The 24614-nt window shown below is 35.5% G+C and overlaps 1 protein-coding gene and 1 long non-coding RNA gene across 3 annotated transcripts in view; one reads left to right on the top strand and one right to left on the bottom strand.

The window, feature by feature from the left end:
* The window catches only part of LOC308636207, a 770476-nt gene that overhangs the window by 6986 nt on the left and 738876 nt on the right, over nucleotides 1–24614 (bottom strand). The gene's annotated exons all lie outside the window — the stretch shown is intronic.
* The window catches only part of NSF (N-ethylmaleimide sensitive factor, vesicle fusing ATPase), a 156636-nt gene that overhangs the window by 1164 nt on the left and 130858 nt on the right, over nucleotides 1–24614 (top strand). For both annotated transcript variants that reach the window (XM_081271460.1, XM_081271459.1), the window contains exons 2-3: nucleotides 21791–21876; nucleotides 24314–24413. In XM_081271460.1, the coding sequence (XP_081127586.1) occupies nucleotides 21791–21876; nucleotides 24314–24413 (186 nt within the window). The remainder of the gene's footprint in view (nucleotides 1–21790; nucleotides 21877–24313; nucleotides 24414–24614) is intronic.

Below are 24614 nucleotides of genomic sequence, written 5' to 3'. Positions count from 1 at the left end.
CATGTTTTCCCTCCTCCTGAACCTTTCTCCTGAATAATCACTTCTTCTTAACCTACTCAGGCTTCTCCTTCCACCTGCACACCAGTCACCTTTTCTTCCTATTTTACAGCTAGAAATTTGGATAGACTCTGTATTTATTGTCTCCCATTTACTTACTACCAGCTCACTTCTCAAAACACTGCATTCTGAATTCTGGCTCTGTCATTCCACTGAAACGTGTCCCTAAACTTAATTGATATTTTTCAATCCTCCTATATGTACTTGGGATTGTTGACCATTGCCTCTTTAATGGAAGACACTCTTTCCATGGCTTCTCTGATGCCTTGTTTCTGTTTTGATTCATACTCTCTCTTGCAGACTCACCCTCCTCTACCCAGTTATTCAATGCTATTATTCCTCAAAGGCCCTCTCCTCACTCTCTGTTTTCTCCTTAGATAATCCCTTCTAGACCCATAGCTACAACTATCTACATGTCAGTGATTCTCAATATTTTATTCCTAGTCTAGACCTGTCCTTTAAGTTCTAAATTAATATGTTAGATTGCCTATTTAAAACCAAGGCCACTGAAATTCAGCTTGCTCAAATCTGAATCCAAGGTCTTAGCCCACATAACTTGTTATCTTCCTATTTCCTACTTCATTGAATGGTACTGCCATCCATCCAGTTATGTAATCTGCAAAATGGGGGTGGGGAGTGTGGTCCACCTTTTATACCTTTTATCTATATCCTCCTCTGCATTCCCAGTAAAATAATTACTGAATTAATTATGCCTCCCCAACAAAAAAGGTATTTAATTAGGGCCAAAAAATCAGGAGCATTGTTGCTTTAAACCATACCCAACTACTGAAATCACCCCCTGGACTGGTCACCCATTTTCTATCATTTAACTTCCCAAAACTCTCTCCAATAAGTGCACCTTTCTACATTTTAATTACTACCTTCTTTTCCCAAACTCCTCTCCTTTCTGGTATGGACTACTGCAGGAAGCTCCTGAGTGGTCTCCTTTTGACATTCTGGCTCACTTCCAATTCATTCTCCACATTGATGGTTCCTATCTGTGCCATTTGGTACTTAAATTCCTCCTCAGTAGCATCCCATTACTTTTGGGAGAAGATCAAATACTTAACAAGGCCTTCAAGGCTCTTTGTGGTTTTCCCCCTGCTTCTTTCCATTCACTTCTTTACTGTCTGTGCTCAGGTTATATAAGCCTTTCAATTCCTTGAACCTACAGTAGTTTCTCTTTCCACAGGTCTTTGCTTGTGCTTTTTCCTTTCTTTGTAATGTTCTGCCCTTAACCATTTGCCTCTCACTCAGAGATCACGCAGGGGAAACCTGACCTCACACTGTAAGTTAGGATCTTTTGTTACATACGCTTGAAAAACTGTGTTCCTTCCTTAGGGATTTATCTTTCTCATTTAAAATGTATTAGTGTTATTATTTGCCTTGCACAGTAAACTTTACCTTCCATGAGAATAGAAGAGATTGTGCTGGTCATTTACTCATCATCGTCTTTGCTTTGCACACCTCCTGTCACTCAGTAAGCTTTTTTTTAAGATGAGTTCTCACATTGGGTGTGGTGGCACACACTTGTAATCCCAGCTATTTGGGAGGCCGAGGCAGAAGGATCGCAGGTTCAGCAATTTAGCAAGGTTGTAAGCACCCTACTGAGAATGTGTCTCAAAATAAAAAAATTTAATTGGCTGGATATGTGGCTCAGTTGTTAAGTGCCCTGTTCAATTCCTGGTACGAGAGAGAAAGAGAGAGAGAGAGAGAGAGATAGATCGATTTTCACTATGTTGCCTAGGCTGGTCTTGAACTCCGGGGCTTAAGCCACCCTCTCAGCTCAGCTTCATGAGTGGCTGGGACTTCATCATGATCATCTGCTCAACACATTTTGTTGACCATGAGCCTACTGTCTATTTGAATGCTCAGGTTATAGAGGGTTGTATTAGGCAGCTTTCCATCACTATAAAAAAATGCCTGAGATAATTAACTTAACAAGAGAAAAGACTCATTTTTGGCTCACAGTTTCGGCAATTCCAGTCCATGATCCACTGACCCCACTGTTTTGGCCTGTGGTGAGGCAGCACATCATGGCAAGAATGTTGGACAGAGCAAAACTGCTCTCTTCTCCAGCCAGGAAGCAAAGAGAGAGGAGGTCATTTGGGTCCCACATTTCCCTTTAAGGGCGCATCCCCAATAACCTAATGTGATCCCACCTCCTCCAGGTCCACAACATCTCCCAATAGAGCCATCCTGGGGACCAAGCCTTTTAACATGTGGACCTTTGGGGGACATTCAGCATCCAAATTATTGCAATGGTGCGTCACCCTATAGCTAGCCCATTTTAGTGTCACACAGCTCTGTACAAAAGGTCTTTTTTACATGGAGTTTCCATGTAACTTTTACACATAGGTATTATTTCTGCTGTTTAAAGCTGCATAGAACTGCATAGAATTTCTTTTCTATATGATAGCTTCTCCAATATTTGAAGACAGGTTCCAGATCCCTTCAGATTTTCAAATATGCAAGTAAACATATCCAATTTATCACATACCCAGTATTTCAGACCCTTAATCATTTAGGTTATCTTCCTTTGGAAATACTTTTGTCAACCTTTCTTCTAAAAGGTGTCTACAGTGGTGGAACATGATGATCAGAAAAGAATGTACTTGAACTATTATTTCCTTGATCTGGACACTACCATTATTAATATAGGTTAAAATTGTTTTAGCTTTTTTTCCTGCAATAAATCACACTCTTGGCTCATATGTTGTTTGCAAACAAAACTCTAACATTCTTGTGTGTGTGTGTGCATGTGTGTGTGTGTGGGGGGGTACTGGGGATTGAACCCACTGAGCTATATCCCCACCCCTTTTTATTTTCTATTTTGAAAAGGGGTCTTACTAAATTGCTGGGATTACAGGTATGCACCACTGTGCCCAGCTCTCATGTTTTAGAATAAGCTCTTCCACCCCCATTCTGAGTATTGGGCAATTGTTTTTTGAACCTAAATGCATGACCTACCCCTTTATAATTCATTCTTTTTAGGTCAGGGCATGTCTGCTACTTGTTAAAGGTCTTAATTTCTTCATGTTAGGAACAAAATAGTTTTCTATTCCAGTTTTGTTTCATCTGTAGGTTTAATAATCTTAATTTCTGTGTCTACATTCAAGTCATTTATAAAGTGTAGAATAAGACAGGGTCAGAAATACCCCTTGAGCTTGCTCTTAGTGATCTCTCCTCATTTGCCTGAGAAATCAATCCTGTAAGGTAGTTAGTATTATCTTTGTTTTACTGAGGCGGAGGAAGGAGGGAGAGGCAGGTTCGTGTGCCAAGTAATTTGTCAAGTTCATGTAATTCTCAAGAAGCAGGATCAGGATTTGAACTCAGGTCAGTTTGACACTGTTTCCTTGTTCACCAAATTAGTTGCAAGGACATAATGAAGACTAGATTTACTTTACCTAGAACTTTTTGGATTTTGATATCAAAATTTAATTTGTATTGGGAGTTCATAACCCACTTCAATCTAATGTATGAAATATAATATGTCAAGAGCTTTGTAATGTTGTGAACAACCAATAAAAAATGTAAAAAAAAAAATTTAATTTGTAGAATTTACCTTCTATCTTTTGGAAAATCTGAACAATTTTGGCCTATCTCTATCAATTCTTCTGAGAGCCTTAATTTTTTATGCTAGACTACTTATTGGTGCTTAAGAGTTCATCTTGCTACAATACTTTTTAAATATTGTCTTTTCATCTGCAATACTCTTAAAATGGCTTCTGTATTTCCTTTTTGTGGGAGACAAGATATTTTGAGTTATATTTGGTTAATTTTGGCATTCTGACATTGTCTTGTAAATAGTATTTATATTCTTTGTATAACTGAGGATTTTTTTTCTATTGCTGATTATTGCCATTGATAGTATTAGTAACTTGTTTATCTTGTCCTTGTCTTTCTGGCCAACAACACCATAGTTCATTTGAGAAAGTGCTGAGGAATGAAGTGTTATATTATTCAACATTATTACCATCTGTGTCATCAGAATTTGGTTAATTCCTAAATATATTAAAGTCCCTAATCTGAGAAGTAAAGAACCTAAAAAAACAAGAATTTTGTCATTTGTGAATTTATTGTATGATAAAAATATAAAATGGTAAGTTGTTCACATTTTATAATAAAACAATTGATTTGGCATCTCAAAAGATTCAATTAGGTAATAAGTTTTCTTACCCATTTAAATAAAAAAAATGTTAGTAATAAAGCAGATTCTAAACTTATATTTTTCATTGCTTACATTTAAATACTAACTCTTTTTCATAAATGAATAGCGTAGACAGATGGCTGCCACTGCCCCAGGCCTCCACATACATCCTCTTTCAGAAGTCTTATGCTTCAGCTGCTCTGGAACTGTGGAATCAAAAGTAGAGGAAGATGGAATCCAAAGTGCAGCAGTCATAATTTAGGAAAGAGCTGATTCTGGGTAGGAGGAGGTTCCCTAATAAAACTTCTCTCCTTGACAGTTGCTTTCTCATACTTTATACACTACCACCTACCCACTACTGAAATAGAGAAGAAAAGAAGAAATGTATTTATAAACAACAACGACAAGCCTTTGTAAAAATATATACACATGAATGCAAATAAAACTAGTGGATCTCTTCCTAAGTCCTTAAATCTCATTGAGATAATCTGTTGAGAAGAAATGTGAGAGAGATTATATTACATAGGAACCTAAGGGAATGAACTCTCTTAGGAGTTGACAGTTGTTATAGGAAAAATTTTACCTAATCCAATGCTTTGACTAGGATGGGCCAGTGTTCATTATTGGGATACTGAAGAAGCTTTTGTAGATTTGTTTAAAATCTAGTCATTTATAACACTTTATGGGTAAATTGTATCATTACCAACTAACCAATCTCCAGATGAATTTTTGGAACTCTAAGTTGTAAATTGGTAATAACTCATGTGCAGTGACACAAGTCAAAACAAATACTATAAAATGTTTGATAGTCTTATTTCCTAAATAAAAGCTTTGCTATCCAAAGCATATCAATTTTATGCAATTTATATGCATTATTGTTTTTGTTTACTAATTTAATTGAGATTTAAAAAGTCAGATGCAGGCTGGGGCTGTAGCTCATGTTAAAGCACTTGCCTAGCATGTATTAGGCACTGGGTTTGATCCTCAGCACCACATAAAAATAAATAAATAAAATAAAGGTATTGTGTCCATCTGCAACTAAAAAAATTTTTTTTAAAGTCTTCAAATGCAATAAATTTTAGAAAATAAAGTTGAATTCTTGCTGGGTGCAGTGGCTCAGAAGGCTAAGGCAGGAGAATTGCAAGTTTGAGGCCCGACTCAGCAACTTAGTGAGACCCTATTGCAAAAATTATATTTTTATTATTATTATCATCATCATCATCATCATCATCATCATCATCAAGAATGGCTAGGGATGTAGCTCAGTGGTAAAATACCCTGGGTTCAATCCCTAGCGCGCGCACACACACACACACACAAAAATTAATTCTTTAAAACACCATTAGAGGGCTGGGGATGTGGCTCAAGCGGTAGCGCGCTCGCCTGGCATGCGTGTGGCCCGGGTTCGATCCTCAGCACCACATACAAACAAAGATGTTGTGTCCGCCAAAAACTGAAATAAATGTTAAAATTCTCTCTAAAAAAAAAAAAAAAACACCATTAGATAGCTTTTATCTGAAACCCAGAGGAATTCATGCTTAGATTGGAGTGGATTTATTCTTTTTCCTTTTCTTCCTTCTTTTTTTTTAATTAAAAAAATTATTTTTTGCAGTACTAAGGATTGAACCAACCCCAGGAACACTTTACTACTGAGCCACATCCCTTGCTCTTTTAATTTTTGAAAAAAAAAAAGGCCTTGCTAAGTTGCTGATGCTGACCTCAAACTTATTCTTCCTACCTCAGCCTCCCTAATTGCTGAGATTATAGGCATGCACAGCCACACTCCACAGATTTATTCTTTTTTCAAGTATTTAAGTTAAGGTGCAAATGTATAAGGTGAAAGTATATTATTTTACTATTGAAAATTCTTAAATTGGCCAGTGAACAGTACACTGAACACTTGCTATAGTGCTGTTGTTGAACATCCCTACCCTGGGCAATTGTTTTATGAACCTAAATGCATGTATGGTATGGTATTTTAAGTAAAAATCTCTTAGATCCTTTTCATCTTTTAGTATTATATTCTTAATAGGACTCCGAGACCTACCTTACACTGACTTCAGTTTCCTAGTAGTTTAACCTCATAATTTCCAACTTAGTTATTATGATGAAAGCTGAGCTGAATATTCCTTCTGTCGCTTTAACTATTTTCAGAAGCTCTAAGCATTTTAAACAAGTATAATTCATATACAGTTTAAGAGATACCAACATGATGAAAAGTACAACAAATAATATAACATATTCATGTGATCACTCACACTTAAGAATTATCAACTGTGATATTTGCTTTAGATCTTCTTTTATTCTTGGTTTTTTTTTTTTTTTTTTTTTGATACTGGGGATTGACCCCAGAGCCACTCTACCACTGAGCTGCATCCCCAGCCCTTTTTATTTTTTGAGACAGGGTTTTGTTAAATTGCCCAGGTGACCTTGAATTTACAATCTTACCTCTGTCTCCAAAGTAGCTGGAATTACAGCTGTGTACACATGCCTGCGCCCCCTCCACGCACACCTGATTTTTTTCTTTTTAGAAATAAAATATTACAGATCCACTTGTGTCTTTTTTTGTATCCCCTTTTGATTCCACTGAACTTTCCCAGAACTAACCATTAGTCTAACATAGGTATAGATTCTTTCTATATTTATGTGTTTGTTCTAATAAAACAATATAATAGTTTGTGTGTCTTAAAAATATATATAGTATGTCATGTTGTGTTTCCTTCTACAACCTGCATTGTTCATCTTTGAGATTTGGCTCTGTTGATATGCGTGTGTGTGTGTGTACACACATTGAGAGAGTGTGTACTAGTTGATTATGATTAACTACTGGGTAGTAATTGAATATACTATAATTATCCATACGTTTGTTAGAGAATAACTTGGATGATTTCCAATTTTGTGTTTCCTGGAGTCTACATTCTTGTATCTGTCTCCTTGCATATGCATGTAGGAGTTCTTTTTTTTTTTTTTTTTTGGTACCAGGGATTGAGCCTAGGGGCGCTTAACCACTGAGCCACATCCCCAGCCCTTAAAAAAAAGAGACAGGGTCTCGCCGAATTGGTTTAAGGCCTTGATAAGTTGCTGAGGCTGGCTTTGAACTCATGATCCTCCTGCCTCAGCTGCTGGAGTTGCTTGGATTAGAGGCATGAGCCACTGTTCCATGCACAGCAAGAGTTTCTTTTGAGTATATGTCTAGAGGTAGAATTACTAGGTGAAAAGTTATATTCATTTTTACTTAGTTATTCTAGTTTACACCCTCGTTAGCAGTAAATGAGTGCCTGTTACTCATACTCTCTTCAATATTTAATATTACAGACATTTTAACTTTTTCAATATTGTTTAAATTTTGTATTTTTCCTGATTATTAGTGAGATTGAGCATTTTTTCTATTGGTCATTGACAGTTTTCTTTTCTATAAATTATTGTATAGATTTTGCCCATTTTTTTTATTGGTTGTTCAAAACATTACATAGCTCTTGACATATCATATTTCATACTTTAGATTCAAGTGGGTTATGAACTCCCATTTTTACCCCATATACAGATTGCAGAATCACATCGGTTACACATCCACCTTTTTACATAATGCCATATTAGTAACTGTTGTATTCTGCTATCTTTCCTATCCTCTACTATCCTCTCCCCTCCCCTCCCATCTTCTCTCTCTATCCCCTCTGCTGTGATTTAATTCTCTCCCTTTTTTTTTCCCTTTCCCCTCACAACCTCTTATATGTAATTTTGTATAACAATGAGGGAGTTTTTGCCCATTTTTTTGGTTGGGTTTTTTTTGTTGTTGTTTGTTTGTTTACTGATTTGTAGTTTTTCCTTTTTCTTGGTGGCTGGAGTAGGGCATGTTTTGGATTCTAGTCCTTTGTTAGTTGTGAATAGCTTCTTCCAGGTGATTTTATTCATATTGTTCATAGTTTTAGATATAAGTTTTATTATAGTTATAATTAACTTTTTTTTTAAACATAAGATTGATGCTTTGTGTGTTTTTCAAGAAATCTTACCTCATCCTGAGACTATAAAAGTTTTTTTAAAAAAAGTTTAAAATTTTAGGGCTGGGGTTGTGGCTCAGTGGCAGAGCGCTTGCCGAGCATGTGCAAGGCACTGGGTTCGAGTCTCAGCATCACATATAAATAAATAAAGGCCCATCAATAACTAATAAAAATATTTTTTAAAAAAGTTTAAAATTTTATTTTCCACATTTTGTTGATTAATTCAACTGGAACTCGATTTTGTGTTCAGCGTGAATTATAAAGCTAATTTTATCTTTTCCACATGTGTAATCAGTTGTCCCACTATCACTTATTGAGTCCATTCTTTCCCCCCACTGGTTTGTAATGCTATCTCTATTTTAAATCCAGTTCCAATATGTGTGGGTCTGACTCTGGACTCTACTTACCCTGTTACATTTTTTTATTTGTTAATAAATGTATAGGTAGCACTGTCTTAGTGGCCACAGCTTTAAAATTTTTCTTGCTAACCCACGTTTTTCTTAATTTTGTATTTTTTGGCCATTTTCCATGTAAATTTTAGAAGCAACTTAATCTCTCTTCCTTTTAAAGAAAATGTACACTATTTATTGCTTTTGATTTTGACCTTTTTTCCTCATATTTTACAAGGGCTGACACAAAGAGTACTTCAATAAAATTCAGCTGAATAACTTTAGGAAGCTTATTTTTTTTCCTTAACTTTATGTTTTGATTTATTGTTAGCCAAAAAGTGCTAAAAATTTTTCAAAATTATGAGCTATAAATTTGAAACCATATGAATTAACATCAGCTGTTTATGAGTAATGCAGGGTATTTTGGTCCTTTCCTATATTCAGAATGAGGCGTGAATGTGCTGATGGATAGGAAAGTTATTAATTTCAGGTAAGAAATAAATTAGTAATTTTTGAAATCTAACCTTTATTTGAAAAATCACTAGAAAAGAGCATCTTGGGGCTTCATTTTTTTATTGCAAACTATTTTTAATGTTATGTGTTTATGAATAAATAACACTTTGTGGTTGGTTTGACAGGCAATGAAAATAGGAATTATCACTAACTGTGGGTCTTCAAAAAAAAAAACCTCTGTATTGGGAATTTTAAAAAAATTAGTTATCCTAGCTACTTTCCTTTTAGAGAATAATAATGATAAAATTTTGTGAGATGATAACAGATTTGGTTCCCCTTGTTTAGAAAGGAGCCTGGCATGGAGTTATTATTCAGTAAATGATTGTTCAATAAATGAACATGACATTTATTTTTGAATACCTCAATAAATGATCTTTTATTACCATGTCTGCAATGTGGTGAGTCAAGCACTGTACCACTGAGCCACGACCCCAGACCCCCTTTTTGTTTTATTTTTGAGACAGGGTCTTGCTTGGTCTTCCTAGTAGCTGGAATAATAGGCATGTCCTTACTGCACCCTGCCTAGCAGTCTCTCTTTTTTTTTTTTTTTAAAGAGAGAGGGAGGGAGGGAGGGGGGAGAGAGAGAGAGAGAGAGAGAATTTTAATTTTTTAGTTCTCGCGGACACAACATCTTTCTTTGTATGTGGTGCTGAGGATCGAACCCGGGCCGCACACATGCCAGGCGAGCGCGCTACCGCTTGAGCCACATCCCCAGCCCCCTAGCAGTCTCTTAACAAGTTCTCCAGGTGATTCTGCTACAAGGTGAAGTTGAGAACCATTGACTTTGTATATCAAGCTCTACAAGTTAGATGTAGATTTTTTTTCCCAAATTTCTTCCAAATATATATGCAAACTTTTTATTTTTAGGTTTCAGTGTTATTGTTTTTTCTGCCTTTTAATACTTTCACCTATAACTAATTTTCAGATATTTAAGAAAGCCTAGTTATTTCTTGTAATATACTGGATTAGGTTCCCTGACTGAAAAATTTAAAATGCTAGGTTAAAAAAAATTAAAAATTGAGTTCATAGAGCTTACTCGTCAGAAAGTAAAGAATCATCAAAACAAGGTGGAAGTGGAAACTCAGAGATGTAAGCCAAGTGTTTTTGCTTTGAAGATATTTATAAATTTGGTTGTGCTTCCTTCTCAAGAAACTCAAGAGAACAGAGATAAAATTTAGTAAGTTTTATGATAGAAACCCCTCAGTAAAGATGGTATCTTAAGGGGCTATCTCTTGTAACAAATGTGGACAAAGAATAAACTTTTCCCATCCAGGGAAAATTTTCTCTTTTTTTAAAAAAATATTTAAAAAATTTGTCCTTTTTAGATATACATGATAGTAGAATGCATTTTTTATATATTATACACATATGGAGTATAACTTATTCTAATTTGGATCCCAATCTTGATGTGGAGTACATGATGTGGAGTTACATTGGTTATGTATCCATATATGAACATAGGAAAGTTATGTCTGATTCATTCTACTGTCACCAATCAGGGAAATCTTCTTTTTTTTTTTTTTAAAGATAGAGAGGAGAGAGAGAATATTTTAATATTTATTTTTCAGTTTTTGGCGGACACAACATCTTTCTTTGTATGTGGTGCTGAGGATCAAACCCGGTCCGCGCGCTTGCCAGGCGAGCGCGCTACCGCTTGAGCCACATCCCCAGCCCCAGGGAAATCTTCTATCTCCAACTTTGATGTTGCTAGGTATGGTTAAAAAAAAAAAAAATTACCCTGAGAATTTTCACCCCTAGGTTGACCTCCATGCAGATTTGAATCCCAACTTTATGCCCCTTTTTATGAAGTCTTAAGGAATTAATTAAGTGTAAAGTGATACAAAGTGACAGTGCCTCAAAGTTCCAAGAATGCTTAAGCAGCTGCAAGCACAAAGCTTATGAGAGAACTCATCTTCCTGGGACTTAAAGAATTCCTAAACATAAAGTTGTAAGAAATATGAACTCAGAGTCACAAAACACACAAAGAAACAAGACACAATGAATGAGAGCCAACAGAAAGACCGAAGGGCAGTCAGAATTGCAAAGACTTAAAATATTGGAGTTAGCAGACACAAATATACATAAATGCATACATTTAATATGCTTACAGGAATGAAAGTGAGAATTTAAAATAGAAGTGAAGAGCAAGTATTTGAAAATGACCAGGTAGATTTGAAAAAGAATCAAACATGATGGCTGGGGTGTATCTTGGTGTTCCCCACTTGCCTAGCCTGTGCTAGGCCCTCAGTTGGATTCCCCAGCACTGCACCGCCCCCCCCCCCAAAAAAAAAAAAGATCAAGTAAAATAGCTGAAAGTGAAAAACTATTATTCTGTAATTGAGATTGAGAACTCAGTGGCTTAAAAAAAGTTATAATTGAAATTGAGAACACAATGTGTAAGTTTAATAAAAGATTAGAGCTAAAGATAGAGTTAGGAAATTAGAAGATCTGAAAAAATCATTCAGAATGAAGTACAGAAACAAAAAAAAAAAATGAAAAGTAATGTAAGAGTTTAGAGAACACAGAAGGGGGAATAAGAAGGTCAAGTCCAGTAGAAAGAATTCTAGGGAGAAAAGCATGGAAAATACTGAGGCAAAGGCAGTATGTGAAGAGAGAATGACAGGGAACTGGTGTAGAACACCAGCCCACAAGTTCAAAAAAGCCTAAAGAATCTTGAGTAGGGTGAAAAGAAAACAAATTCAAAGAAGCTGCATAATGTCAAAGAAAGAGAAGTTTTAAAAGCCATCAGAGAAAAAAAGATAATATCTTTAGCAGATAACTAGGTGATCCGGTGATTTCTTGACCATAATAATGAAAGCCAGAAGACAAGAAATAATATTTTTCCAAATCCTTATATATATTTTTTTCTCTCTCTCCTCTTATCAGGCCAGAGTCCTGTCAGATTAGGGTCCAATCCTTTTGCTCTCATTTAACCTTAATTACCACCTTAAGGCTCTATCTCCAGAATAGTACAAGGGATGGGATGGGTAGATGTGAATCTTTTATGTGTTAATTTGTGTCATGAGTAGGGGGCAAAATTCGGTCCATAGCACATACCACTTAAAGACAGACAGAAGATAGGCCATAGAGTACAAGAAATTTGAAATACTTATATTTGACAGGACTTGTACCTAGACTTTATAAAGAACTACAAATCAGTAATTAAAAAATGACAGAAAGCCAGCATAAAAATGGACAAAAGATTCAAAGAAGCATTTTACAATGACCGTGTCTGAAGCATTTGTTAAGTGCTTAATTAACTCATTACTCATCATCGAAATAAAAATTTTGAGCCTGAAAGAGATATCACTTCACATTTACCCAAAAGTTAGATCAAGAACAGAGTCCAAGTATTGGTGATGATGTGGAGCAACTGGAACTCTCATACACTGTTGACAAGGATGAAAATGAATGAATACAATGTCTTCGGAAAACGGTTTGGCAAAATTAGCTAAAACTGAGCATATGCAAGTATGTCCATTATCTGGCCATTCTGCTCATTGGGAGAGGGGAAAGGATTATATCCAAAAGAAATGTATACAAATATTACTCAAAAGACATATACAAACATGTTTATAACAACAGTATCATAGTAATTCAAAGCTGGAAACAAATGGATAAGTAATGACAGTATATGCTATAAAAAGCAATGAAAATGAATAAAATATTGCTGTATGCAATGACATGGATGAATCACAGTCATGATGAAGGGTACAAGTCAGAGACAAAAGAACAAATGCTGTATGATTCTGTTTATATGACATTTTCAAAAACAGGAAAAGCTATGATTTCTCTCTCTGATGGAAATCAAGATTGCAGCCGTCTATGGTTGGGGGAGGAGGGACAGTGGGAACAGTAAGGGATGCTGGTAATGTCCTCTTTCTCCAATTGGGTGTTTTGTCCCTGGGTATGTTCACTTTGTATAAAAGGAACCAAGCACAAAGTACTTTTCTATGTGCATGTTTTCTTCAATAAAAACTTGATTTAAAAGAAATGGTAATGTTCTTTTTCTTAAACTGGATGATAGGTACATGAAACTTGTATGATGGTGTTTTAGATCTTGTATTTTATAACTATTCCTATTCAATATTAAAAATGACATAAAAAGTAATCACTACTTTGTTTTTAATTTAAGTATTTGCTGCATCTATCACATTTTAGATATTTTTAAAATATTCTTTCCAAAAAAGAGTAGTAGGCTAGTAGTTCCTTTTTGCCTTCTGTCAGCCATTTTTTACTCAATTATTTGTAAATAATTATTTCTACTGAATTATTTCTAAAGAATAAAATAGGAAAATAATATCATATTTTACTTATATTTATTAAGCTCCATTTATTAAATGAGAAACTTCTCAATATTACAAACATGAATTTTTAGTGTGAAATTTTAAAATATTTATTTTTTAGGTGAAGATGGACACAACCCAATGCCTTTATTTTTATTTATTTATTTTTTTAAAGAGAGTGAGAGAGAGAGAGGGAAAGAGAGAGAGAGAATTTTTAATATTTATTTTTTAGTTTTCGGCGGACACAACATCTTTGTATGTGGTGCTGAGGATCGAACCCGGGCTGCACGCATGCCAGGCGAGCGCGCTACCGCTTGAGCCACACCCCCAGCCCTAGTGTGAAATTTTATACCATGAAATTTTAGTTATGTTTAATAATAGGGATTCAGATCAAAATCGGCAATTTAGATAATTATAGTGGAGACTTTTGGGTTTAAGTCAATAGATCATGCAGCTTTGAAGACCTTGAAGTTTGTTAGACCTTAGACCTTCTGATATTCTCTGTGTATCACTTTTTTTAAAAAAATACTTTTTAGTTGTAGTTGGACACAATACCTTTATTTTATTTATTTTTACGTGGTGCTGAGGATAGAACCCAGGGCCTTGCACATGCTAGGTGAGCGCTCAACCACTGAGCCACAACCCCAGCCTCTGTGTATCACTTTTTAAATTTAATTTTGAACTGGAGTCAGTATTGTTTTGATTTCTTTACAACTTTTGGGGCCAACTTTTCAGAGTAAAAACACTAAGTTACTGAATAAGATCTTAAAATTAAATGGTATTGGGCTGGGGATGTGGCTCAAGTGGTAGCGCGCTCGCCTGGCATGCATGCGGCCCGGGTTCGATCCTCAGCACCACATACCAACAAAGATGTTGTGTCCACTGAGAACTGAAAAATAAATATTAAAAAAAAATTCTCTCTCTCTCTCTCTCCTCTCTCACTCTCTCTTTAAAAAAAAAAATTATATGGTATTTTACAGTTTTGAAAACACCTTCATGGATCTTTTCTTGTTAGATTCTCAGAGCAACCGTATGAGTTGGCACTCTCAAAATTCAGTTCACAAACAAAATTCAACTGACAGAAAAACCCACAGCTAACATTAATTATACTTAATGCTAAAGACTGAAATCTTTCCCGCTTAAGATCAGGAAAGGTGTCTTAAGAGCAAGGATGTCTACTCTTGCCACTTCTATTCAATACTATATGGAAGTTCTAGGTAGGGCAGTTATGTAAGAAGTAGAAATAAAAGACATCTGTGACAGAAAGAAAGAAAGAAAACTCTATTTGTGGATTGCATGATCTTATATATATAGAAAATCCCAAAGAAATTTTACCAAAACAAAAATTTGTTTGAGGTAATAAAGTTTAGCAAAGTTGTAGAATATAAGATCAATATCCAAAAAAATCAGTTACATTTATATACACTAGCAACGAGCAATCTAATAAATGAAATTAAGAGACTTAATTCAGAATAGATTTAAAATTCTTAGAAGGGAACATTAAAATCTGCATGACCTTGGATTAAGCAGTGTTTTTTTTTAAGATGTGATATAAAAGCAGAAGCAATTAGGAAAAATATGTAAATTGGACCACATCAGAATTAAAAACTTTGATGGGTCGACACTCTCAAGAAAGTGAAGACAACTCACAGAATGGGAGAAAATATTTGCAAATTATATATCTGATAAGCATTCATATCTATGTACTTGTATTAGGGTTATTTAGAGGAATAGAATCAATAGAATATATGCATAATTCTAAAAGGGAATTTTTTAGTTTGGCTTATATGGTCAGAGGTCACAGTGGCTGTCTGTGCACTGGAGAGTCAAAGGAACCAGTAGCTGCTCAGCCCCAAAAGCTGGGAGCCCCAGAACAAGAGGGACTAATGATGTAGCCCTAACCTGAACCTGAAGGCTTGGAAGCTCTCTGGAGAGTCACTGTGCGAATTAACATTGAAGAGCTGAAGAAGTTGGAGTCTGATGTTCTCCATAGCAGCAGCAAAAAATGAACCTGCTCAAGAGGAATTGAGCTTACATGTGTTGCTTCTGCTTTTGTTCCACGGCCCCTAGTCTATTGCTTGGTGCCACCCATACAGAAGGCAGGTCTTCTCCCCTCAGTTTACTGACCCATATGCTAATCAACTCTGAAAACACACAGATACACTCAGAAGTGAGATTTACTAATTTCCTAGGTGTCTCTCAATCTGATTGAGTTGACATTGAAGATTAACCATCATATTACTTGTAGGTATATATCTAAGAGAATTGAAAACATGTTCATAATACATTTATGCATGGATGTTCATAGCAGCATTATTCATAATAGCCCCAAAGTGGAAACAACTCAAGTGTCCATCAGCTGAGGAAATGATTAAATGTGGTATATCCTTACAGTGGAACATTATTCAGCCATAGAAAAGAATGAAGTCTGTATAAATGCTACAATCTGGATGAACCTAGAAAACATTATGCTAAGTGAATAGGCCAGACAAAAGGACAAATATTGTTAACTGTAGCACACAGCATGAGGTTGAATGGGTTCTGTCTCATGAATTCAAGGAATGAGATCCATGAACACAAAGGGTGAGAGCAAAGAAGCAGGATTTATTAAAGTAATAGAGAGCAGAGCAGAGCTCCTGCAGGGTGAAGACAGTTGCCAGTGAGTAGCTGTTATCTAGGGGTTTATACGAATCTACAGGGTTAAGGAAGTTAGTCTCTGACCCAATCCTGGCTAAGGCACTTGTATCCACGAGCTCTTCAGGTGCCCTTTTGTCCAGTCAGGTTACCATGCCTTTTTTGGAGGAGGTTTGGGCATTAGTCAACAGATATCAGGGTTTTTTTTTTGCTTATACAGGAATCATCCTGAGCTTGAGACCTGGCTTGTGTTTATGGTCTCTTAGCACTGTTACACAGAAAACAGTGCCACCCATACAGAAGGCACGTTTTCTCCCCTCAGTTTACTGACCCATATGCTAATCATCTCTGAAAACACACTCATAGATACACCCAGAAGTGAGATTTACTAATTTCATGAACATCCATGCATAAATGTATTATGAACTTGGCGGGGCTCAAGTTTCCTATCTGCCTATCCCAGCTCTTTTTCTTACCCCATAATTCTATTATATGAGGCATTTTTGCATATGGCTTCTTGGACTCAGCATTATGTTTTTGAGGTTTACTCATGTTATATATATCAATAGCTATTTTCTTCTTTTTGGTACTGGGGATTGAACTTGGTCACTCAACCACTGAGCCACATCCCCAGACCTATTTTGTATTTTATTTAGAGACAGGGTCTCACTGAGTTGCTTAGCACCTTGCTTTTGCTGAGGCTGGCTTTAAACTTGAAATCCTCCTGCCTCAACCTCCAGAGCCGCTGGGATTATAGGCATGTGCCTCTACTCCCAGCTGCTATTTTCTTTTTAATTGCTGAGTACTCTTCCATTTTATGAGTGTATCACAATTTGTTTATGCATTTATCTTTTGAAAGATATTTGTGTCATTTCCATTTTGAGTCTATTATGAATACAGCTGCTATGAATGTTTACATACAAGTCTTTGTGTGGACATGTCTTCATTTCCTTGGTGAAAAATTCAGGGGTATACTTGCTGGGTGACATTAACTATAGGAAACTTCATCACATTTTTGCCAATATTTGACGTTGTCAGTCTTTTACATTTTTTTTTGTATGTTTCTACCCAACGACTTTTTTCCTTTTTCAATAATTTATAAATTAAAGGAATTTAAAAGACTTAAATGATATCAGAAGGTTCATTCATTGTATGAATAGTTATCGGTCTAAGATGGGGAGTGTTAAGGGTATCCCTAGAGAACCTTGGAGAGACAATTGTAGGACACACAGGTTCAACTTTTTCTATGCCATTCACTCCTAGTCCTACATGGCTTCAGAATTTTAAGAGAAAGTATTATAAGAATCTATAGCAGAGGGATTCTATAGGCTGAAGGTGGGTATTACATGTGGTCTTTTTTGTTTGTTCTAAACCAGCACTACCCCATGAAACTTTATAGCCACTAGCAGCACTTGAAATATGGCTAATCTAACTAAAAACTGAATTATTTGTTAATTTTTTTCCTTGTGGTACTGGAAACTAAACCCAGAGCCTCCCACATGCCTGTAAGTACTCTTTATCACTGAGCTACATCCCCAGTCCTAATTTTTTTTTTTTTTTTTTTTTTTTTTGGTGGTGCTGGGGATTAAACCCAGAGCCTTGTGCATGTAAGGCAAGCACTCTACCCACTGAGCTATGATCCCCTGCTCCCCCCCATAATTTTAATTTATTTTCAGTCTTATATGTCTGGTGGTTCCTTTATCAGAAAGTGCAGTTCTAAAATGTTATTTATTTATTTTTTAGGAAAGATCCTTTTAGAGGAGATGTAAGTGAGATTGTCAGCTGAGCTGGCCCTGGGGCAAATTCATGTGGTTTGTCCTTCTCTTTCCTGTGGGGATATGTGTCTCTCAAGAGATGTCTTTTAACCAGTATCTTAAGCACCACAGAGGAAGGACTGGCAGATGCACCAAGGTTACAGTTGGGGTAGGGGCAGCTAATTGTGCTAACTTAGTGATTTCAAACTCAAAATAAGCCTTTAGTAATATAGTCAGGAACCACATTCTGTTTTTCTTTCTGTTATAGTCAGGAACCACATTCTGTTTTTCTTTCTGTTGAATTTGTCCTCCTGAATTATTTGGTAAACAATAAAGCATTAAATATTAAATCATTCAATTTTTAAAGTGGTCCTTTAGGTAAAGGGTGTATTATTTAAATGCTAAAGCAGTGTAATGTTGCCCAAAGGAATCCTGGCTAAATTCCCTCAATTTTTGTTTGATGAACAGAAGCAAATTGCCTTTCTGTATTTTCAAGGCTCTCAATAAATAATGATATAATTATTTTCACTAAAGTTTCTATTAAAGGCTTGTTGAAATTTTCTTCTTTTTTTTTTTTTTTTTTTTTTTTTTTTTTGGTACTCAGGGTTGAACCCAGAGGCACTTTACCACTGAGTCACATCCCTATCCTTTTTATTTTGAGACAGGTTTTCATTAAGTTGCTTAGGGCCTCGCTAAGTTGCTGAGTCTGGCCTTAAATTTGTGATCCTCTTGCTGAGTCCCAAATTGCTGGGATTATAAAAATGGGCCATTGTGCCTGGTGGAATTTTCATTCTTTAGAGAGCAAGTAGTTTATAATTTTTGATAATTCAGATTGTTATAATGAAAACATTTCTTCATTGTTTAGGCAGTTCGGTATTGCAGTAACTCAGATAACTAAACTTACATAAAACTGACTAACAATTTTGTACAGCTATAGTGGTTGTTTTTTATTACTGTTTCCTAGAGGCAGGGTCAATGTCAGAAAAATTGTGGAATTTTCCCTTGGCATTACTGTGGTAAGTAGGCAGCTACTATTTATAGGGATTTACACTTTGTTGAAAAAAAATGAGATATCCTGCTTGGCTTACCATAAAAACACAGATGCTTCTAGATTCCAGTAGGGAGGCCTTTTGCTCGCAGCATCTGTTTTAGTTGGTTAGCCAGATGACTTCTATAGATTTTTATTCTCTCTTTGTTAAAGGACACTGACAAGCAAACAAGTTTACAAATGAAAATGTTAACTTGGCATTTTGTAAATTTTTTTTATTACTTTGGAATATCTGGTTGGTTTTTTGTTTGCTTGTTTTGCAGTACTGGGGATTAAACCCAGGGGCCCTCTACTGCTGAGCTACATCCTTAGCCACCCCCCTTTATTGAGACATGGTCTCACTCAGTTGCTGAAGCTGCCCTTGAACTTGGGATCCTCTTGTATCTGCCTCCTGAGTAGCTGGGATTACCAGTGTGTGCCACTGCCCACAGTTGGCAAAATCAGTTCTATGTAACTTTGAACAATTGTATTACTTCCTAAATAACCATGAAATGATCAGTACTTTGCATTCATGTTCCTTGGATTGTTTATTCTTCAGTTGAGACAGATAGGTATTGACCAATAAATTTATATATTTAATGGGTGTTTAATGAATACTGACTGTCAGACCAGGTATTAGTCCCAGGAACTATAGATATGAGCAAAATATAGTCTCAGTCTTTCAGAAACTTATTTTCTTATATGCAGTGCAAACATGTAGGCAGATAGCAAAAATATAGTCAGGTGCTTCCATCTGAAGTTTATTTTATCTCTTTAGTTGGTAGGGCAGGTGTTTAGGAAGCCCTCTTAGAAAATGTAATGTTTAAGCTGAAAATGGTAGAATGAGTAGGAATTGCCCAGGCAAGGGGCAGAGGGTTGGTGAAGGAATACAAAAGGAAGAAACTCACAGGCTAAAGAGACCCTGGGAGGGTGTTAGATACCTGGTCAAGGTGTGACCTTGGCAAAATGCTATCTCATTCAGCAAGCAGACTTGTGATCTTGGCTGTTCATTTCATATGCTAAATTAGTGACTTCCAAACATTTGATCATGAATACCAAAATTAAAAAATGTCTTATGTACCCCCAGTATATATCCATACTTAACATATAAAAAAGATGTGCTAAAACTAAATGTACAATAATCTCATGATTTTTATTTTATTAATAATACGTACAGCAAAGTGATACATCATTCTTTAAGATGTTGCTGTATGTATTCAGAGGGCTATTTCTAAATTCAGTTTATCTTTTTTTAACAAGTGATAACTTTTTAAAAAATATATTTATTTACTTATTTTTATGTGGTACTGAGGACTAAACCCAGTACCTCACGCATGCAAGGCAAGAGCTCTACCACTGAGTTACAACCCCAGCCCTAAATTTAGTTTATCTTGATACTTGATTTTAATTGCATGTCAATGTCTGGATCAAAATGAGGGAATTTGGCTGCACTTTTGAAATCATTTTTTTTTTTCTTGAACTTAATAGACGGAACTCTAGGTAGGGCAGAGTGGTTGGAGGGGAAGGGAGAGGGGCATGGGATTATTAATGATGGTGGAATGTGATGATCATTATTATCCAAACAAAGTACAGGTATGAATACATGAATTGGTGTGAATATACTGTGTATACAACCAGAGATATGAAAAATTGTGCTCTGTATGTGTAATAAGAAATGTAATGCATTCCGCTGTCATATATAAATGAGAAAATTGATATAAAATAAATATAAATAAAGTACTAGTATTTTCTTCTTATATCCCAAAGGATTGTCTTGTGAACGTGTCCCACTTTAGCCCAAAACAACTGGGATGATGATTTTGAAATTTTTAGTTAAAAGCATAGCAAAAAATGATTCATCTTATTCTATAAATTTGTGTTTGGGAGACAAATTTAAGAATAATCTGCTTTGGTTTGAGATTTGAGGGATGAACACTTATAAAAGGAATGTGTCCTAGTGTCATAGCTCCCCGGAAACTTAGAGAACAATGGGGGAGGTTATCGGTTAAAAACATCATTTGAACATTTTGCTAGTAACTACTAACCAAAAGGGCCACTAATTGTTTTTCTTTTAAAGTATTCCTTGTAATTATTTTTGTTGAAAGAGGTTTAAAAGATAGGTTTTCTTAATCTGTAGGAGACATGATTCATAGCCATTTAGGATCTCTTATAACAAGATGCTTTTTATAATTTGTGCAATTAACTTCACAACACTTTCATCAGCCAAGATTCTTTTCTAGCCAGGCACAGTGGTGCATGCGTATAATCCCAGTGGCTTGAGAGGCTGATGTAGGAGGATCGAGAGTTCAAAGCCAGCCTCAGTAATTTATTGAGGTCCTGAACAACTTAGCAAGACCCTTTCTCAAAATGAAAAATAATAATGGAGATGTAGCTCAGTGGTAAAGTGCCCCTGGGTTCAATTCTTAATACCAAAAAGGAAAAAAAAAACATTATTTTCTGTGAATGAAATGATGGAATGGAAAGCCCCTTATTGTATTGGAGTCCAATAAGCTGAGCAAAAAAATTATTTATTGTCTTATAACCTGTTTAGGACTGGTTTCAAGGACTTAAACTTTGTCCAGTCTGAGTTTCCATAAAGCTATTTGTCTATGTTTCTGCTGACTGCTTTCTTTGTGACCATTTTACTGTCTTTTTTGAGTAGAAAATCTTTCTCCGTATGGTAATGCAGCAAAAAGAATGCTTTTCTTTTAGTGCCTGTACATATAAAATCCTGTGGGTGAGTTAAAGTGTATATGTGTGCGTTCTGTGATTGGCAGTCCCATAAACCCACATGAAATGAGGGAGGATTTGTTTCCCAAAGGAAGGGTTTGCGTCTACCACAGAAGGGATTCTAGGAGTGAAAAACAGTAGAGGTTTTTTTTTTTACAAGTGATGAAGAAGACAGTTCAGGAAGACATAAGATAATCTTTAAGGAAATAAATCCTAACTTCATTTTATCTTCTTAACCATTGATTTTTATAGAGTATGCAAGCTGCAAGATGTCCTACAGATGAATTGTCATTAACCAACTGTGCAGTTGTTAATGAGAAGGATTTCCAGTCTGGCCAGTGAGTATCTGTTTTCTTTTAACCTGCAAGTTATATTTAAGAAACTCCAAAGAGTAATTTTTAGGAAACTTCAGAATTATTTTTGTATTGTTCTTACTGAATTGGAAAATGAAGGAAATGAGAGTTAGGCATTTTAATTATTACTGTATCAAACTTTTAAAAGACATATATAGCTTTTATTTTTATTTTTATTTTTTAAATATTTATTTATTTATTAGTTATTGGCGGACACAACATCTTTGTTTGTATGTGTATGTGGTGCTGGAGGATCGAACCCGGGTTGCACGCATGCCAGGCGAGTGCGCTACCGCTTGAGCCACATCCCCAGCCCCATATATAGCTTTTATATATCACTCTTAATTTTTAATTAATTTTCTTCTCAGAGCTAAACATACTGGTTATCTGATTCATTGCTAGCATAGTTATTAGGTGTTTGACTCTGGAGTCAGATTGTCTGAGTTGGGGTCCAGGCTCACCATCTCTGTGTCTCTGTGTCCTGATCTTTAAAATGGGCATGATGCTAATATCTTCCTCAGCGTAGTTGTGAAGAGAAAGTTACACAGATAAAACACCTAGAATAGTCCCTAGCATGTAAATAAGTAAGCTCTCAATAAAGTTTAGCTATTTAGAACATTATTACTATGATAATCTGACATACTAAAGTTGGTAGATGCATGAGAAATGTGGAATCTTTGAAAGCATTTTCATCATAATTTGTTTCAATTGATTCACATCACCCACTAATCTTCCAAGGACCCTGCTTCCAAGTTCTGTGCCATACACATGCTTCTGAGATTGATAGAGATTAGGAGTTGAAGGGGCTGTACCAAAAGTCAGTCTAGGGACATAAAGAACAAAGGAGCAGGATTTTAATTGAGCTTTAGAGTTAAGAGGCATTGATTATATACTTGATTATATTAACATTATTTCCAGTGCTAAACATTCTTTGATGCTAAATTGAACACAGGACTTTCAACAAATAAACTGAAGTATAGGTAATCAATGTGAGAATTTGTTTATGAAATGTTTTCATATATGTTGAACTTTGGGTTACTTAAAATACAGTAATTATAAGGAACTTGTGTACTAGTGGCAAAGCAATATGTATAGAAATGCTAACCTTTAGCATTAAAATTATAGTATCATAAAAGATTATCTAATATTATTGTCATTATTTTATTTTTTTGATACTCAGGATTGAACATAGAGGGACTTTACCACCAACCTACATCCCCAGTCCTTTTTTCCTTTTTTCACTAAGTTGCTGAGGCTGGACTTGATTCTCATGCTTCAGCCTTCCAAGTTGCTGGGATTACAGGGTGTGTGCCGTGTGCCTGGCTGTAAAAGATAATTTTAAAAATGATAATTGAGCTAGCAGTGTACCACAGTAGTAAAGTACTTGCCCAGCATCCATGAGGCCCTGGGTTCGATTCCCAGCACCACAAAGGAAAAGAAAATATGGTGCTGTTGGATAACAGAATTTAGAACTTCTATTTTATAAACAGTCCTTGTTAGTCTCTTAATGTAGAAGATTATTACAAAATAAATATATGTATTTATGAGTAGCATTTGAGCAGGGTATTAGCACAAAATTCTTTGAAATTGTAAATATTAATATGTACATGAAAGCTGATGTCATTGGGGAAATTTTTTCATACTTTTCATCTTTTTATTTTATAGTGTTATTGTTTTAGCTTTTGAGAGTCTGTTAAATATTTTTAATGAATATTTCTAAAAACTAACTTTGTTTTTTACTGCTATGTTCTAGCTCTTTTATCTCTTGTTCTCCTGCCTTTATTTTGTTAGGATGTGTGAAATAATTCTCAGGAGAGGAAATCTATTTTTTACTTAATATCAAGGACTCTAAATCACTGTTTTCTGATTTATATAAAGTGGAAAGTGATGAAGTTGATTTTTTTGGATTAGATGTACTCTATTGAACTTGGCTGGATTCCATTTGATATGTCCATGGCCCAAGGTGGTCTTTATTATGTGTGTGTGTGTGTCTGTCTGTCTGTGTGTATAAACATGTATGTATGTACTGGAGATTGAACCCTAGGGTACTTTACTGCTGAAATATTCCCCGGACTTTTTATTTTGAAACACAGCCTTGCTAAATTGCTGAGGATTTCGCTAAATTGCTGAGCCTGGCATCAAACTTGCGATTTTCCTGCCTTAGCTTCCCCAGCTGTTGGGATTACAGGTGTGCTCCACCATGCCTGGCGGCCCAGAGTGCTCTTTCTGTCCGGAAAACATTTTGAATTGCTGATTGTTTTTGGAAACTAAATCTGTGATTTTGTTCCTTCAGGACTGTCATATGGTGCGATGCTTCTATCTGGTACTCATTAGACATCAGTTTGAGAAAAAATATATTTAGAAATTATGTTTTCTTTTTCTTTGATATGAAGTACTGACTATGTTTTTGGTTTTCTTTTAGGCATGTGATTGTGAGGACCTCTCCCAATCACAGGTACACATTTACACTGAGGACCCATCCATCAGTGGTGCCAGGGAGCATTGCATTCAGCCTACCTCAGGTAATTCAGATGTTCATTTATTCTTTCCTATTCTTGAAAGTCATACAAGAGTCCATTCATTTTAAGCAAGCATCACTCTCTAAATTATTTATTCATATTTAAGAAAAATACATAGGTATTATATAAGTAATTTAAAGATATATTCTTATCATTTTTTTACTATGGCTACATTTTATTGCCTTGATTTTTTTCTAATTTTTA

The sequence above is a fragment of the Spermophilus citellus genome (genome assembly GCF_964194105.1).
Source record: "Spermophilus citellus genome assembly, chromosome: 17".
NCBI classification, from domain to species: domain Eukaryota; kingdom Metazoa; phylum Chordata; class Mammalia; order Rodentia; family Sciuridae; genus Spermophilus; species Spermophilus citellus.
This window is presented reverse-complemented; position numbering and strand designations above follow the sequence as displayed.